Source organism: Heterodontus francisci, chromosome 4, assembly GCF_036365525.1.
Source record: "Heterodontus francisci isolate sHetFra1 chromosome 4, sHetFra1.hap1, whole genome shotgun sequence".
NCBI classification, from domain to species: Eukaryota; Metazoa; Chordata; class Chondrichthyes; order Heterodontiformes; family Heterodontidae; genus Heterodontus; species Heterodontus francisci.
The window spans coordinates 116,811,543-116,829,081 of record NC_090374.1 but is presented as its reverse complement, the minus strand read 5'-3'; the positions used below and the strand labels follow the sequence as shown (position 1 = coordinate 116,829,081).

General features: G+C 46.6%; 1 protein-coding gene across 3 annotated transcripts in view; it reads left to right on the top strand.

Moving 5' to 3' along the window:
* Positions 1-17,539, top strand: part of frmd3 (FERM domain containing 3) — a 387,539-nt gene that overhangs the window by 303,699 nt on the left and 66,301 nt on the right. For all 3 annotated transcript variants that reach the window (XM_068028875.1, XM_068028873.1, XM_068028874.1), the window contains one exon: positions 8,180-8,248. In XM_068028875.1, coding sequence (XP_067884976.1) covers positions 8,180-8,248 — 69 coding nt within the window. The remainder of the gene's footprint in view (positions 1-8,179; positions 8,249-17,539) is intronic.

Sequence of the window (17,539 nt, the reverse complement as noted above, 5' to 3'; positions counted from 1 at the left end):
CTTCCCTGCATTTGTACTTTATTTATGAATCTCAAGATCCCATATGTTTTGCTAACTACCCTCTCAATATGTCCAGCCACCTTCAAAGGTGAGCCCCCAGGTCCCTTTATTCCTGCACATTCTTTAGAACTGTGCCATTAAGTTTATAATGTTCTGCCTATTACTTCTGTCAAAATGCATCACCTCATATTTTTCTGTACTAAATTCCATCTGCCACTTGACTGTCCAGTAGCAGCTTTATGAGTTTGTTTTTCAGGAGTACATTCAGTGATACTTTGAAAATCTTAATTTTTTGCTGCTTGTTGTCAGTCAAGAGTGGAATAAACCTCATTCACAGGTCAGGAGCCTCATTTCTACAAGTTAAAGTGGTGAATCAATCCCTTGTCAGTTTCAATATTTTTTTCTACTGGTGGAAACATTGATCCATGAGTAATTTTTGTGTACTCATGCTGGATACAAAGAAGCAATTTTTATTTCAATCTCCTCTCAAAACTAGTCAGATCAACTAGTACAGCCTGACTCTGACCTACGGGCCTCAAGATCCCCCAGGCAAAATTCACTGTACTATTACAATAAAGGACCACAACATTTAAAGATTACTTTAAATTTAGGGAAATAATGCTACTGGTAATCAGATATAATGACCAAATAGAAAGATAAATGGGCAAAGAGCTGACCTTACAGAGGGAACCTCGTCTTTCACCTTGAATATTACAAAATGATTATCCAGTAGACTTCAGTCCATTTGTGCAGCTTCCCTTTTAGAGGGACTGCACCTTCAAAAAGGGGAGGCTGCCTGGAGCATGTAGTGTGCTCACATGTTATGCACAGAGGCTATCTACAGCACTACAGAGAGAAGTGTAACCCAGGATCCACTCAGGGAAAAGTTATACTCATGGTAATGAGGTGGGTGCTCCAATTTTACTCACTGCTCACCTTATTTGGAATGGGCGGAGGAAGTTCGCAAATCACGAACCTGTGCCCAAAAACTAGAGCAAACCAATTTCTAGTGCCTATGGTCTATCTAGCCCACCTAGCTACAATTTCTCCTTGGTGCCTTTCTAATAATCCTGAAAACAGATGGACTTTGCTGCTTTTAACCATATTCTTCCGGCACAAGTCATGTATCAGATGGACATCTCATGTATCTATTGCCATGAGAAAAGTAAAAACAGCAAGACCAAAATCATAGTGGTTGAATAAGCAGATGAAAAATCAGTGAAGCTAATTATTTTGAAAGACACCAGAAAACAAAAAGTAATAAGGGTCTGGAATCAAAAAAAATCAAATGAGGATAACTGTTGGAAGGGCTAAAAGGGTATCAGCAAAGTACATGATAGATAAGTTGTTGGATCCCATTAGTTACACAAAGCGAGACGAAGTCTGACTGTAGCTTTAAGAAACTTTATTGCAGTACTTCTTGGTTACATCATCAGCAAACAACAACAACAACACCTGGGCTCTGCTCTGCGAGCAGGGAAATCAAGCCTTTCTTATATAAAAGCAAAATACTGCGGATGCTGGAAATCTGAAACAAAAACAAGAAATGCTGGATTCACTCAGCAGGTCTGGCAGCATCTGTGGAAAGAGAAGCAGAGTTAACGTTTCGGGTCAGTGACCCTTCTTCGGAACTGACAAATATTAGAAAAGTCACAGATTATAAACAAGTGAGGTGGGGGTTGGGCAAGAGATAACAAAGGAGAAGGTGCAGATTGGACCAGGCCACATAGCTGACCAAAAGGTCACGGAGCAAAGGCAAACAATATGTTAATGGTGTGTTGAAAGACAAAGCATTAGTACAGATTAGGTGTGAATATACTGAATATTGAACATCAGCAAGTGCAAACCTGAAAAAAACAGTGGGTAAGCAAACTGAACAAACTAAGATGAAATGAAATAAATAAATGCAAAAAAAGATTGTAAAAAATGTAAAAAGGAATGCAAAAAAAAAAAGGAAGAAAAAATAACTAAAAATGAAAGTAAAGTGGGGGGCTGTCATGCTCTGAAATTATTGAACTCAATGTTCAGTCCGGCAGGCTGTAGTGTGCCTAATCGGTAGATGAGATGCTGTTCCTCGAGCTTGCGTTGATGTTCACTGGAACACTGCAGCAATCCCAGGACAGAGATGTGAGCATGAGAGCAGGGGGGAGTGTTGAAATGGCAAGCAACCGGAAGCTCAGGGTCCTGCTTGCGGACTGAGCGGAGATGTTCCGCAAAGCGGTCACCCAATCTGCGCTTGGTCTCCCCAATGTAGAGGAGACCACACTGTGAGCAGCGAATACAGTATACTACATTGAAAGAAGTACAAGTAAATTGCTGCTTCACCTGAAAGGAGTGTTTGGGGCCTGGGATAGTGAGGAGAGAGGAGGTAAATGGGCAGGTATTACACCTCCTGCGATTGCAAGGGAAGGTGCCCTGGGACAGGGACGAGGTGGTGGGGGTAATGGAGGAGTGGACCAGGGTGTCGCGGAGGGAACGATCCCTTCGGAATGCTGACAGGGGAAGGGAGGGGAAGATGCGACTGGTAGTGGCATCATGCTGGAGGTGGCGAAAATGGCAGAGGATGATCCTTTGGATATGGAGGCTGGTGGGATGAAAAGTGAGGACAAGGGGAACCCTGTCACGGTACTGGGAGGGAGGGGAAGGGGTGAGGGTAGAGGTGCGGGGAATGGGTCGGACACGGTTGAGGGCCCTGTCAACCACAGTGGGGGGAAATCCTCGGTTGAGGAAAAAGGAGGTCATATCAGAAGCACAGTCATGGAAGGTAGCATCATCAGAGCAGATGCGTCGGAGACGGAGAAACTGGGAGAATGGAATGGAATCCTTACAGGAGGTAGGGTGTGAAGAAGTGTAGTCGAGGTAGCTGTGGGAGTCAGTGGGCTTATAATGGATATTGGTAGACAACCTATCCCCAGAGATGGAGACAGAGAAGTCGAGGAAGGGAAGGGAAGTGTCAGAGATGGACCATGTAAAGGTGAGAGAAGGGTGGAAATTGGAAGCAAAGTTGCTAAAGTTTTCTAGTTCGGGGCGGGAGCAGGAAACGGCACCGATACAGTCATCAATGTACTGGAAAAAGAGTTGGGGGAGGGGGCCTGAGTAGGACTGGAACAAAGAATGCTCGACAAATCCCACAAAAAGACAGGCATAACTAGGACCCATGCGGGTACCCATAGCGACACCTTTTACTTGAAGGAAATGCATGGAGTTGAAGGAGAAGTTGTTCAATGTGAGAACAAGTTCAGCCAGGCGGAGGAGGGTGTTGGTGGATGGGGACTGGTTGGGCCTCTGTTCCAGGAAGAAGCGGAGAGCCCTCAAACCATCCTGGTGGGGGATGGAGGTGTAGAGCGATTGGACGTCCATAGTGAAGAGGAGGCGGTTGGGACCAGGAAACTGGAAATTGTCGAAATGACGTAGGGCGTCAGAAGAGTCACGGATGTAGGTGGGAAGAGACTGGACCAGCGGAGAAAAGATAGAGTCTAGATAGGAAGAAATAAGTTCAGTTGGGCAGGAGCAGGCTGACACAATGGGTCTGCCGGGACAGTCCCGTTTGTGGATTTTGGGAAGGAGGTAGAAGCGGGCTGTCCGGGGTTGCGGGACTATGAGGTTGGAAGCTGTAGAGGGAAGATCTCCAGAGGAGATGAGGTCAGTGACAGTCCTTTGGACGGTGGCTTGATGTTCGGTGGTGGGGTCATGGTCCAGAGGGAGGTAGGAAGAGGTGTCTGTGAGTTGGCGTTGAGCTTCTGCAAGGTAGAGGTCGGTACGCCATACAACAACAGCACCACCCTTGTCTGCAGGTTTGATGACCATGTCGGGGTTAGACCTGAGAGAACGGAGTGCCTCAAGTTCAGAGTTTCACCCATCATGCTTTGAAACCACCCAGGATCACAGGTATCTCCGAGAAATACAACGTTCCTCGGACTGCTACTCTCGCCGCATCCTGAGATCCACACTCAGTGCTATGCGCCGCCATATGCACACACTGGACCTCTCTCTCCAGCAGCACCATCTCACCTTATCTCAAATCTGTTCTACTCCGCAGTTTCATCTCATCTTACGTCTCATCCGACGCATTAACAAAAAACTTTTTTTCTTCCTTTCAGGTGTTAAGGAACGCAAGCTCCAGCAGCTGATGGGGACTAATGCCCCTCCAGATCCTCCTTCCGCTTCACTTCCCTCTGACCCCACCCCTTCTGATCTGACCCCTTGCCGTGTATTCACTATACCCTCTGACCTCCCCCTCTCTGATGCTGAGCGTTCTGTACTCAGCAAAGGTCTCAGTTTTATCCCCTTACGCCCCCACCTCAATGAATTTCACGCTCGGCATGACGTTGAGCTCTTCTTCCGTCGCCTCCGCCTCCGGGCTCACTTCTTCGACCAGGAGTCCTCCCCCCGACCAGCAGACCCATTCACCCGCCTCCAGCATTCTCCCTCTACCTGGACCCCTCACCCTGGCCTCTTACCCGCTCTTGATCTCTTCATTGAAAACTGTCGGCGAGACATTGGTCGTCTCAATTTCTCTGCCCCCCTCACTCACTCTAACCTGTCCCCCTCTGAACTTGAGGCACTCCGTTCTCTCAGGTCTAACCCCGACATGGTCATCAAACCTGCAGACAAGGGTGGTGCTGTTGTTGTATGGCGTACCGACCTCTACCTTGCAGAAGCTCAACGCCAACTCACAGACACCTCTTCCTACCTCCCTCTGGACCATGACCCCACCACCGAACATCAAGCCACCGTCCAAAGGACTGTCACTGACCTCATCTCCTCTGGAGATCTTCCCTCTACAGCTTCCAACCTCATAGTCCCGCAACCCCGGACAGCCCGCTTCTACCTCCTTCCCAAAATCCACAAACGGGACTGTCCCGGCAGACCCATTGTGTCAGCCTGCTCCTGCCCAACTGAACTTATTTCTTCCTATCTAGACTCTATCTTTTCTCCGCTGGTCCAGTCTCTTCCCACCTACATCCGTGACTCTTCTGACGCCCTACGTCATTTTGACAATTTCCAGTTTCCTGGTCCCAACCGCCTCCTCTTCACTATGGACGTCCAATCGCTCTACACCTCCATCCCCCACCAGGATGGTTTGAGGGCTCTCCGCTTCTTCCTGGAACAGAGGCCCAACCAGTCCCCATCCACCAACACCCTCCTCTGCCTGGCTGAACTTGTTCTCACATTGAACAACTTCTCCTTCAACTCCATGCATTTCCTTCAAGTAAAAGGTGTCGCTATGGGTACCCGCATGGGTCCTAGCTATGCCTGTCTTTTTGTGGGATATGTCGAGCATTCTTTGTTCCAGTCCTACTCAGGCCCCCTCCCCCAACTCTTTTTCCGGTACATTGATGACTGTATCGGTGCCGTTTCCTGCTCCCGCCTCGAACTAGAAAACTTTAGCAACTTTGCTTCCAATTTCCACCCTTCTCTCACCTTTACATGGTCCATCTCTGACACTTCCCTTCCCTTCCTCGACTTCTCTGTCTCCATCTCTGGGGATAGGTTGTCTACCAATATCCATTATATGCCCACTGACTCCCACAGCTACCTCGACTACACTTCTTCACACCCTACCTCCTGTAAGGACTCCATTCCATTCTCCCAGTTTCTCCGTCTCCGACGCATCTGCTCTGATGATGCTACCTTCCATGACGGTGCTTCTGATATGACCTCCTTTTTCCTCAACCGAGGATTTCCCCCCACTGTGGTTGACAGGGCCCTCAACCGTGTCCGACCCATTCCCCGCACCTCTACCCTCACCCCTTCCCCTCCCTCCCAGAACAGTGACAGGGTTCCCCTTGTCCTCACTTTTCATCCCACCAGCCTCCATATCCAAAGGATCATCCTCCGCCATTTTCGCCACCTCCAGCGTGATGCCACTACCAGTCGCATCTTCCCCTCCCTTCCCCTGTCTGCATTCCGAAGGGATCGTTCCCTCCGCGACACCCTGGTCCACTCCTCCATTACCCCCACCACCTCGTCCCCGTCCCAGGGCACCTTCCCTTGCAATCGCAGGAGGTGTAATACCTGCCCATTTACCTCCTCTCTCCTCACTATCCCAGGCCCCAAACACTCCTTTCAGGTGAAGCAGCGATTTACTTGTACTTCTTTCAATGTAGTATATTGTATTCGCTGCTCACAGTGTGGTCTCCTCTACATTGGGGAGACCAAGCGCAGACCGGGTGACCGCTTTGCGGAACATCTCCGCTCAGTCCGCAAGCAGGACCCTGAGCTTCCGGTTGCTTGCCATTTCAACACTCCCCCCTGCTCTCATGCTCACATCTCTGTCCTGGGATTGCTGCAGTGTTCCAGTGAACATCAACGCAAGCTCGAGGAACAGCATCTCATCTACCGATTAGGCACACTACAGCCTGCCGGACTGAACATTGAGTTCAATAATTTCAGAGCATGACAGCCCCCCACTTTACTTTCATTTTTAGTCATTTTTAGTTATTTTTTCTTCCTTTTTTTTTTGCATTCCTTTTTACATTTTTTACAATCTTTTTTTGCATTTATTTATTTCATTTCATCTTAGTTTGTTCAGTTTGCTTACCCACTGTTTTTTTCAGGTTGTTTTTCTTCAGGTTTGCACTTGCTGATGTTCAATATTCAGTATATTCACACCTAATCTGCACTAATGCTTTGTCTTTCAACACACCATTAACATATTGTTTGCCTTTGCTCCGTGACCTTTTGGTCAGCTATGTGGCCTGGTCCAATCTGCACCTTCTCCTTTGTTATCTCTTGCCCAACCCCCACCTCACTTGTTTATAATCTGTGACTTTTCTAATATTTGTCAGTTCCGAAGAAGGGTCACTGACCCGAAACGTTAACTCTGCTTCTCTTTCCACAGATGCTGCCAGACCTGCTGAGTGAATCAAGCCTTTCTTATAGTTCTTTATACAAATCAGTGACACCCCTTTATGTTCCCAATTGGTTTACAAACTCTGTAGTTTCTTGGTGTCATGGCCTGATTGGGGTACTGCCTTGTCACCTTCCCCTCCAGCAGTTTCTCATCCCCCCTATCTCCTTGGACCGATTGGCTGATTGCTATACAATGGGCTACTATTGAACAGCTTGCAGCTGTCCTGATAGTTTTTGCTTGTTAGTCTACTTCTACTGATAAGCTGTCTGTGCAGTCCTGAAACTATGAAGTCAATTCTGATAAGCTGTCTCTGCAGCTCCGAGGTTAGTTTGTTAGTAGTACATGATTGATTAATTATTTCACCTTAAATGTCCCCATATTATTCTGTCCCCACAATAGAAACACGAGGAGTCAAATAAGCCTCTTTAGCTTGATAAGTAGATGGATTGTTAAGACATACAGGTTCTGTAAGGACTCAGATTTCTAGAACTCAGTCAGAGATTGCACTTATGAATACGAGAAATTTGGAAAGACAGCCAAGTAATATAGAACAGAAGCTTGTGGTTTTCAAGGAGATCTGCGGAGTATGCGAAGGAATCAACCTTCCTGCCAACCACCGCTGATAATTGGGCCAGTAGTGGGACACCTTGAGTCCACTTGCTGAGTGTGAGACAATTTTATGGTACTTTTTGCAACATTTTTCAGTTTCTAGGATTGGACCAAATCTGTGCTTTTATAAATAGTAACACTGTATAGTGTTAGTCCATGCATATAGCTTAGTCCAAAATTTAGTCATTGGTCTTATTGAGTTAACTTATCTCAGGCATCATGATGATAGGACTGCTAAGTTGACAGCACACTTTACCTGGGGAGGGATAAACAGCCAGGGTTCCTGAATATGATACATGAACCACTATTAGAATGAATGGATATCAGCTGAGGAAAGGATTGGATATGGTGCTTGCTCCTGCCATTGAACTAGTTAAAATTACTGTGTGGTTGAACAGATGAAGAATAACTACTTGAAAGAGATTCCAGTGTAGGTTACTGCCTTCAGAAGAGATGGGGAGAAAAGGTAAGTACAATTGATAATTTAAAAACCTGCTTTAACATTTGTGGCTGTCTGAGGAAATACAAATAATTGAAAGTAAGTAAATGGGGAGAGGGAGTGGTGGGTGGGCTAGAACAAGTGGCTTTGTTCAGGAACAATGGTCCTGTGTAGATATCTCTTAATTGTATTGGATTTCTGAAAACCTTACGTCATTATTTTTAAAAGAAACTAGATATTTACATAAAACAACATGATTATGTTGTTGATTATAGTGGGAGAGTTGCCAAAGAAGTTATAGAAGCAAGCACCAAAATTGAACGCACCCCACCTGAAGTCCACAGGTAAGGGCAAAATAATATGCATCTATGATTGTGTTATCACTAAGCAATCCAGTCTCCAGCGTGGAGGGTAATTCAAGAAACATTCAACACTAGAAACAAAATGATTAACTTGTTTACAATTACATTTCGTCAGGATTCATTTGTGGGAGGGGATGAGATTAGGTATCTTTCAAGTTTTTTTTCTCCCTCAAGCCTTTCTTGGGTCTTCCTATGTCACCCACCAACCTTGGCGGACAGACTTTTGTCCATGTTGGCCTGAATCTGGACACTACAAGGTGCACTGGGGCAGCCCAGGGTAGGATTTTCCCTCCTTTCATGTGGGGAAGTGACTGCAAACCACTTCTCTCTCTTTTTGGCATGTGATCTCAGCATGTGTGTGTGAAAAGAAAAAAAGATAGACTTTATCGTTCAAGGGATGTGGGCATCGCTGGCTAGGCCAGCATTTATTGCTCATCCCGAATTGCCTTTGAGAAGGTGGTGGTGAGCTGCCTTCTTGAACCGCTGTAGTCCATGTGGGGTGGGTGCACCCACAATGCTGTAAGGAAGGGAGTTGCAGGATTTTACCCAGCGACAGTGAAGGAATGAAGATCCAAGTCAGGATAGTGTGTGGCCTGGAGGGGAACCTGCCGGTGGTGTTCCCATGCATGTGCTGCTCTTGGCCTTCGAGGTGGTAGAGGTCATAGGTTTGGAAAGTGCTGTCTAAGGAGCTTTGGTGCATTTCTGCAGTGCATCTTGCAGATGGTACACACTTCTGCCACTGTGCGTCGAAGGAGGAAGGGATGAATATTTGTGGATGGGGTGCCAATCAAGCGGGCTGCTTTGTCCTGGATCGTGTCGAGCTTCTTGAGTGTTGTTGGAGCTGCATCCATTCAGGCAAGTGGAGAGTATTCCATCACACTCCTGACTTGTGCCTTGTAGATAGTGGACAAGGACTTGGGGAGTCAGGAGGTGAGTTACTCGCCTCAGGATTCCTAGCCTCTGACCTGCTCTTGTAGCCACAGTATTTATATGGCTACTCTGGTTCAGTTTCTGATCAATGGTAACCCCCAGGATGTTGATAGTGGGGGATTCAGCAATGGTAATGCCATTGAATGTCAAGGGGAGATAGTTAGATTCTCTTGTTGGAGATGGTCATTGCCTGGCACTTGTGTGGTGTGAATGTTACTTGCCACTTATCAGCCCAAGCCTGGATATTGTCCAGATCTTGCTGCATTTCCATACACACTGCTTCAATATCTGAGGAGTCACAAATGGTGCTGAACATTGTGCAATCATCAGGAACATCCCCACTTCTGACCTTATGATGGAGGGAAGGTCATTGATGAAGCAGCTGAAGATGGTTGGGCCTAGGCCACTACTCTGAGGAACTCCTGCAGTGATGTCCTGGAGCTGAGACGATTGACCTCCAACAACCATGACCATCTTCCTTTACATGAGGTATGACTCCAATCAGCGGTGAGTTTTCCCCCGATTCCCATTGACTCCAGTTTTGCTAGGGCTCCTTGATGCCATACTTGATCAAATGCTGCCTTGATGTCAAGGGCAGTCACTCTCACCTCACCTCTTGAGTTCAGCTCTTTTGTCCATGTTTCAACCAAGGCTATAATGAGGACAGGAGCTGAGTGGCCCTGGCAGAACCTAACTGAGCATCACTGAGCAGGTTATTGCTAAGCAAGTGCCGCTTGATAGCACTGTCAATGACACCTTCCATCACTTTGCTGATGATCGAGAGTAGACTGATGGGGTGGTAATTGGCCAGGTTGGATTTGAGCTGCTTTTTATGCATAGGATATACCTGGGCAATTTTCCACATTGCTGGGTAGATGCTAGTGTTGTAGCTATACTGGAACAGCTTGGCGAGGGGTACGGCTAGTTCTGGAGCACAGGTCTTCAGTACTATTGCTGGAATGTTGTCAGGGCCCATAGCCTTTGTAGTATCCTGTACCTTCAGTCTTTTCTTGATATCACACGGAGTGAATCGAATTGGCTGAAGACTGGCATCTGTGATGCTGGGGACTTCAGGAGGCGGCTGAGATGGGACATCCACTCGGCACTTCTGGCTGAAAATGGATGAAAATGCTTCAGTCTTATCTTTCGCACTGATTGTGCTGGGCTCCTCTATCATTGAGGATGAGGATATTTGTGGAACCACCTCCTCCAGTTAGATGTTTAATTGTGTACTACCATTCACGACTGGATGTGGCAGAACTGTAGAGCTTGGATCTGATCCATTGGTTGTGGGATCGTTGAGCTCTGTCGCATGCTGCTTACGCTGTTTGACACACAAGTAGTCCTGGATTCCAGCTTCACCAGGTTGACACCTCATTTTAAGATATGTCTGATGCTGCTCCTGGCATGCCCTCCTGCACTCGGCATTGAACCAGGGTTGGTCACCCAGCTTGATGGTAATGGTAGAGTGGGAGATATGCCAGGTCATGAGGTTACAGATTGTGGTTGAGTACAATTCTGCTGCTGTTGATGGCCCATAGTGCTTCATGGATGCCCAGTTTTGAGTTGCTAGATCTGTTTGAAATCTATCCCATTTAGCACGGTGGTAGTGCCACACAACATGATGGAGAGTATATTCAATGTGAAGACAGGACTTCGTCTCCACAAGGACTGTGCGGTGGTCACACCTACCAATACTGTCATGGACAGATGCATCTGTGGCAGGCAGATTGATGAGGATGAGGTCAAATATGTTTTTCCCACTTGTTGGTTCCTCACCACGTGCTGCAGACCCAGTCTAGCAGCTATGTCCTTAAGGACTCGGCCAGCTCGGTCAATAGTGGTGCTACTGAGCAACTGTTCGTGATGGACATAGACGTCCCTCACCCAGAGCCTGAGTACATTCTGCACCCTTGCCACCCTCAGTGCTTCCTCCAAGTAGTGTCCAACATGGAGGAGTACTGATTGATTAGCTGAGGGGAGTGACATAGGTGGTCCCCAGCAGGACGTTTCCTTGCCCATGTTTGACCTGATGCCATGAGACTTGATGGGGTCCAGAGTCAATGTTGAGGACTCCCAGGGCAACTCCCTCCCGACTGGATACCACTGTGCCGCCACCGCTGCTGGGTCTGTCCTGCTGGTGGGACGGAAATACCCGGGGATGGTGATTGCAGTGTCTGGGACATTGTCTCTATGATTCCTTGGCTATGACTATGTCAGGCTGTTGCTTGACTAGTCTGTGGGACAGCTCTCCCAACTTTGGCAGAAGCCCCCAGATGTTTGTAAGGAGTACTGTGCAGGGTCGACAGGGCTGGGTTTGTCGTTGTCGTTTCCGGTGACTCGGTTTCATTCCTTGTTGACTTTGTAGCAGTTTGATCCAACTGAATGGTTTGCTAGGCTATTTCAGAAAGCATGTAAGAGTCAAACACATTGCTGTAGGTCTGGAGTCACATGTAGGCCAGATCAGGTAAGGATAGCAGATTTCCTTCCCTAAAGGACATTAGTGAACCAGATGGGTTTTTACAACAATTGACAATGGGTTCACAGCCATTATTAGACTAGCTTTTAATTCCAGATTTATTAATTGAATTCAAATTCCTCCTTCTGCCATGGTGGGATTCGAACCCATGTCCCCAGAGCAATACCCTGGGTCTCTGGGTTACTAGTCCAGTGACAATACCACGACGCCACTGCCTCCCCCGTAATATAACACCTTTGATGACCACCAGCCATCTCAAAGTGTTTTATAGCCAATAAAGTACTTTTGAAGTGCAGTCACTGTTATAATGTAGGAAATTTAGGATTACAATCATGAATCCACATTCTACGCCTCTCTGTCCCATTTCTTTTTCAATTGTAACCCTTTCTGTCCCAAAGCAGTGATTCTTTACCAGTTTCGCAAGCTCCTGGAACCCTTCAGTACCTCATTAGGCTATTAACAGTAGGTGAACCTCACAATCAAGCCTAATATTGTTTGCTTTGGACTTTCACAATTACTTACCTGCCAGCAGTGAACAAAGAACAGTACAGCACAGGAACAGGCCATTAGGCCCTCCAAGCCTGCGCCGATCTTGATGCCTACCTAAACTAAAACCTTCTGCACTTCCGGGGACCATATCCCTCTATTCCCATCCTATTCATGTATTTGTCAAGATGCCTCTTAAACGTCGCTTTTGTACCTGCTTCCAGCACCTCCCCCGGCAGCAAGTTCCAGGCACTCACCACCCTCTGTGTAAAGAACTTACCTCGCACATCCCCTCTAAACTTTGCCCCTCGCACCTTAAACCTATGTCCCCTAGTAACTGACTCTTCCACCCTGGGAAAAAGCTTCTGACTATCCACTCTGTCCATGCTGCTCATAACTTTGTAAACCTCTATCATGTCGCCCCTCCACCTCCTTCGTTCCAGTGAAAACAATCACAGTTTATCCAACCTCTCCTCATAGCTAATGCCCTCCAGACCAGGCAACATCCTGGTAAATCTCTTCTGTACCCTCTCCAAAGCCTCCACGTCCTTCTGGTAGTGTGGCGACCAGAATTGCACGCAATATTCTAAGTGTGGCCTAACTAAAGTTCTGTACAGCTGCAGCATGACTTGCCAATTTTTATACTCTATGCCCCGACTGATGAAGGCAAGCATGCCGTATGACTTCTTGACTACCTTATCCACCTGCGTTGCACTTTCAGTGACCTGTGGACCTGTACGCCCAGATCTCTCTGCCTGTCAATATTCCTAAGGGTTCTGCCATTTACTGTATACTTCCCACCTGCATTAGACCTTCCAAAATGCATTACCTCACATTTGTCCGGATTAAACGCCATCTGCCATTTCTCCGCCCAAGTCTCCAACCGATCTATATCTTGCTGTATCCTCTGACAATCCTCATCACTATCCGCAACTCCACCAACCTTTGTGTCGTCCGCAAACCTACTAATCAGACCAGCTACATTTTCCTCCAAGTCATTTATATATACTACAAACAGCAAAAGTCCCAGCACTGATCCCTGCGGAACACCACTAATCACATCCCTCCATTCAGAAAAGCATCCTTCCACTGCTACCCTCTGTCTTCTATGACTGAGCCAGTTCTGTATCCATCTTGCCAGCTCACCTCTGATCCCGTGTGACTTCACCTTTTGTACCAGTCTGCCATGAGGTACCTTGTCAAAGGCTTTACTGAAGTCCATATAGATAACATCCACTGCCCTTCCTTCATCAATCATCTTTGTCACTTCCTCAAAAAACTTAATCAGATTAGTGAGACACGACCTCCCCTTCACAAAACCATGCTGCCTCTCGCTAATAAGTTTGTTTGTTTCCAAATGGGAGTAAATCCTGTCCCGAAGAATCCTCTCTAATAATTTCCCTACCACTGACGTAAGGCTCACCGGCCTATAATTTCCTGGATTATCCTTGCTACCCTTCTTAAACAAAGGAACAACATTGGCTATTCTCCAGTCCTCTGGGACCTCACCTGTAGCCAATGAGGATGCAAAGATTTCTGTCAAGGTCCCAGCAATTTCTTCCCTTGCCTCCCTCAGTATTCTGGGGTTGATCCCATCAGGCCCTGGGGACTTACCTACGTCAATGCTTTGCAAGACACCCAACACCTCCTCCTTTTTGATAATGAGATGACTGAGACCATCTGCATTCCCTTCCCTGGACTCATCATCCACCAAGTCCTTCTCTTTGGTGAATACTGATGCAAAGTACTCATTTAGTACCTCGCCCATTTCCTCTGGCTCCACACTTAGATTCCCTTCTCTGTCCTTGAGTGGGCCAAACCTTTCCCTAGTTACCCTCTTGCTCTTTATATACGTATAAAAAGCCTTGGGATTTTCCTTAATCCTGTTTGCCAATGACTTTTCATGACCCCTTTTACCCCTCCTGACTCCTTGCTTAAGTTCCTTCCTACTGTCTTTATATTCCTGAAGGGATTCATCTGTTCCTAGCCTTCCAGCCCTTACGAATGCTTCCTTTTTCTTTTTGACTCGGCTCACAATATCCCGCGTTATCCAAGGTTCCCGAAACTTGCCAAACGTATCCTTCTTCCTCACCGGAACATGCTGGTCCTGGATTCTAATCAACTGACATTTGAAAGACTCCCATATGTCAGATGTTGATTTACCCTCAAACAGCCGCCCCCAATCTAAATTCTTCAGTTGCTGCCTAATATTGTTATAATTAGCCTTCCCCCAATTTAGCATCTTCACCCGAGGACTACTCTTATCCTTATCCATAAATACCTTAAAACTTATGGAATTATGGTCACTGTTCCCGAAATGCTCCCCTACTGAAACTTCGACCACCTGGCCGGGCTCATTCCCCAATACCAGGTCCAGTACGGCCCCATCCCTAGTTGGACTTTCTACATATTGTTTCAAGAAGCCCTCCTGGATGCTCCTTACAAATTCTGCTCCATCCAAGCCCCTAGCACTAAGTGAGTCCCAGTCAATATAGGGGAAGTTAAAATCACCCACCACTACAACCCTGTTACCTTTACATCTTTCCAAAATCTGTCTACATATCTGCTCCTCTACCTCCCGCTGGCTGTTGGGAGGCCTGTAGAAAACCCCCAACATCGTGACTGCACCCTTCCTATTCCTCAGCTCCACCCATATTGCCTCGCTGCATGACCCCTCCGAGGTGTCCTCCCGCAGTGCAGCTGTGATATTCTCCTTAACAAGTAATGCAACTCCCCCACCCCTTTTACATCCCCCTCTATCCCGCCTGAAGCTTCTAAATCCTGGAACATTTAGCTGCCAATCCTGTCCTTCCCTCAACCAAGTCTCTGTAATAGCAACAACATCATAGTTCCAAGTACTAATCCAAGCTCTAGGTTCATCTGCCTTACCTGTTATACTTCTCACATTGAAACAAATGCACTTCAGACCACCAGTCCCGCTGTGCTCCGCAGCATCTCCCTGCCTGCTCTTCCTCTTAGTCTTACTGGCCTTATTTAGTAGTTCCCCCTCATTTATTTCACTTGCTGTCCTACTGCTCTGGTTCCCACCCCCCTGCCACACTAGTTTAAACCCTCCCGAGTGACGCTAGCAAACCTCGCAGCCAGGATTTCTGTGCCCCTCCAGTTTAGATGCAACCCATCCTTCTTGTACATGTCCCATCTGTCCCTGAAGAGATCCCAGTGGTCCAGATATCTGAAACCCTCCCTTGTGCACCAGCTGTTCAGCCACTTGTTTAGCTGCACTATCATGCTATTTCTAGCCTCCCTGGCACGTGGCACAGGGAGTAATCCCGAGATTACAACCCTAGAGGTCCTGTCTTTTAACTTTCTACCTAACTCCCTGAACTCCCCCTGCAGGACTTCGTCACTCTTCCCGCCTATGTCATTGGTACCAATGTGTACCACAACCTCTGGCTGTTCACCCTCCCCCTTCAGAATGCCCCCTGTCCGTTCAGAGACATCCTTGACCCTGGCACCAGGGAGGCAACATACCATCCTGGAGTCTCTTTCACGTCCACAGAAGCACCTATCTGTGCCCCTGACAATAGAGTCCCCTATAACTATTGCTCTTCTGCGCTTTGTCCCTCCCTGCTGAACAGTGCCAGCCCTGGTGCCACTGCTCTGGCTGCTGCTGTTTTCCCCTGATAGGCCATACCCCCCAACAGTATCCAAAATAGTACACTTGTTAGAGAGGGGGATAGCCACAGGGGATTCATCCACTGACTGCCTGCCCCTTCTAGCGGTCACCCATCTATCTGCCTGCACCTTGGGTGTAACGACTTCTCTAAAACTCCTGTCTGTGACGCTTTCTGCCACCTGCATGTTCCTAAGTGCATCCAGTTGCTGCTCCAACCGATCCATGCGGTCTGTGAGGAGCTGCAACTGAGTACACTTCCTGCAGATGTAGTCGTTCGGAACACTGGAAGCATCACGGACCTCCCACATCTCACAGGTGAAGCACTTCACCCCTCTAACTGACATTTCTAGCACTAATTAATAAATTAATTTAAAATGAATAAATACTTATTAAATGCTTACTAAATTGTTATAATTAACTATGTGGTCCCTAGTGCTAGATTCCTCCTATAAATATTAAATGCTCACTAAATGCAGTAATCACCTCCCTCTGGTTTAGTTACTCTACTTATTAATTAGTTAATTAGGGTTTTAATCAATTTTTATCAATGTTTTATTTTCAAATTCAGTAAAAAAAAATTCCCTACCAGCCAATCAGGTCACAGCTTACCTGTGACGTTACTTTCAGCTTTTTTACCAGAGGTCAGTTTTTTATACTTACCGGTCCGTAACTCCGCCCTCCGAGTCATTTCCCAGTCAGCTGTGTTCTTTGGAATCTCTTGGCTCCCCTCACTCTGAGGACAGGTCGGAAATGAAAGGAGCTCCTCGTTGCCTCCTTCCCAAACTTCCTCAGTTACCAAACTTCCACTGTAGCACTCTAATGCAACCCAAGTCAGCACTCCGCTGCAAACAAAGTCAGCACTGTAAAATGGCTCACTTTTATACTGACTGACTCTCGCCCCCTGAAAACTGGTTTGAGCCACTTCTCTAATTAACAAGGTGCAGCTGCAGGCAGAGCCTGAGTGAACCCTGTTTCAAGCTGGTCTCAAACTCACCTTCTCCAACCCTAACAGCAACTGTTAAGTTAATCTGCTAAATAAAAGACAGATTAAATTTCAGATAAAATTAACCCTTAATTATCCTCAGTTACCAAACTGCCACTGTAGCACTCTAATGCAACCCAAGTCAGCACTCCAGAGCAAACCAGGCTGACAATCAGAAGTTGGAAATCTGGCTGAAATGTCACCTCTACCAAACCTCAGGGAAATTGTACTGCCTAAACTGCAATCCTATTAGAGATTGGTTAACTTTGCCAAGACAGGGGATGGAATCTGTAGCATTGTAGTCTGTGTGGCTGAATACCATGTGGTGCATTTACCCATGAGTCATTAAAAGAGATAAAAAGCAGGCCATACTTTTGCATAAGACTGTTTTAATTTGTACTGTTGTTTCTACCCTTCGTTTAAAGTGTTCATTTTTTTCTTTCATTAATTGTCTTCCCTCCTGTCCTTTCCTGAGGCAGGAACCAGTATTCTGTCCAAATGGCCATTACTCATGTGAGCCTCATCAATGAATGTTGACAGTCTATTTAATCAGAGTATAGCATCGACAAAACTGATCCTGCTCTCAGACAACATCCAGGAAAACACACTTCCAAATAAGGGCCTTTGGATAGGACTGTGAACTCTGGCCAAATGATGTTCATTGTTACCCTTAATTTCAGATTAAACATTTTGAAAAGCCAAAAATAGAATATGCAGTAGTGACTGTAAATAAAAAATGAGATGTAGAAAAATATCAAC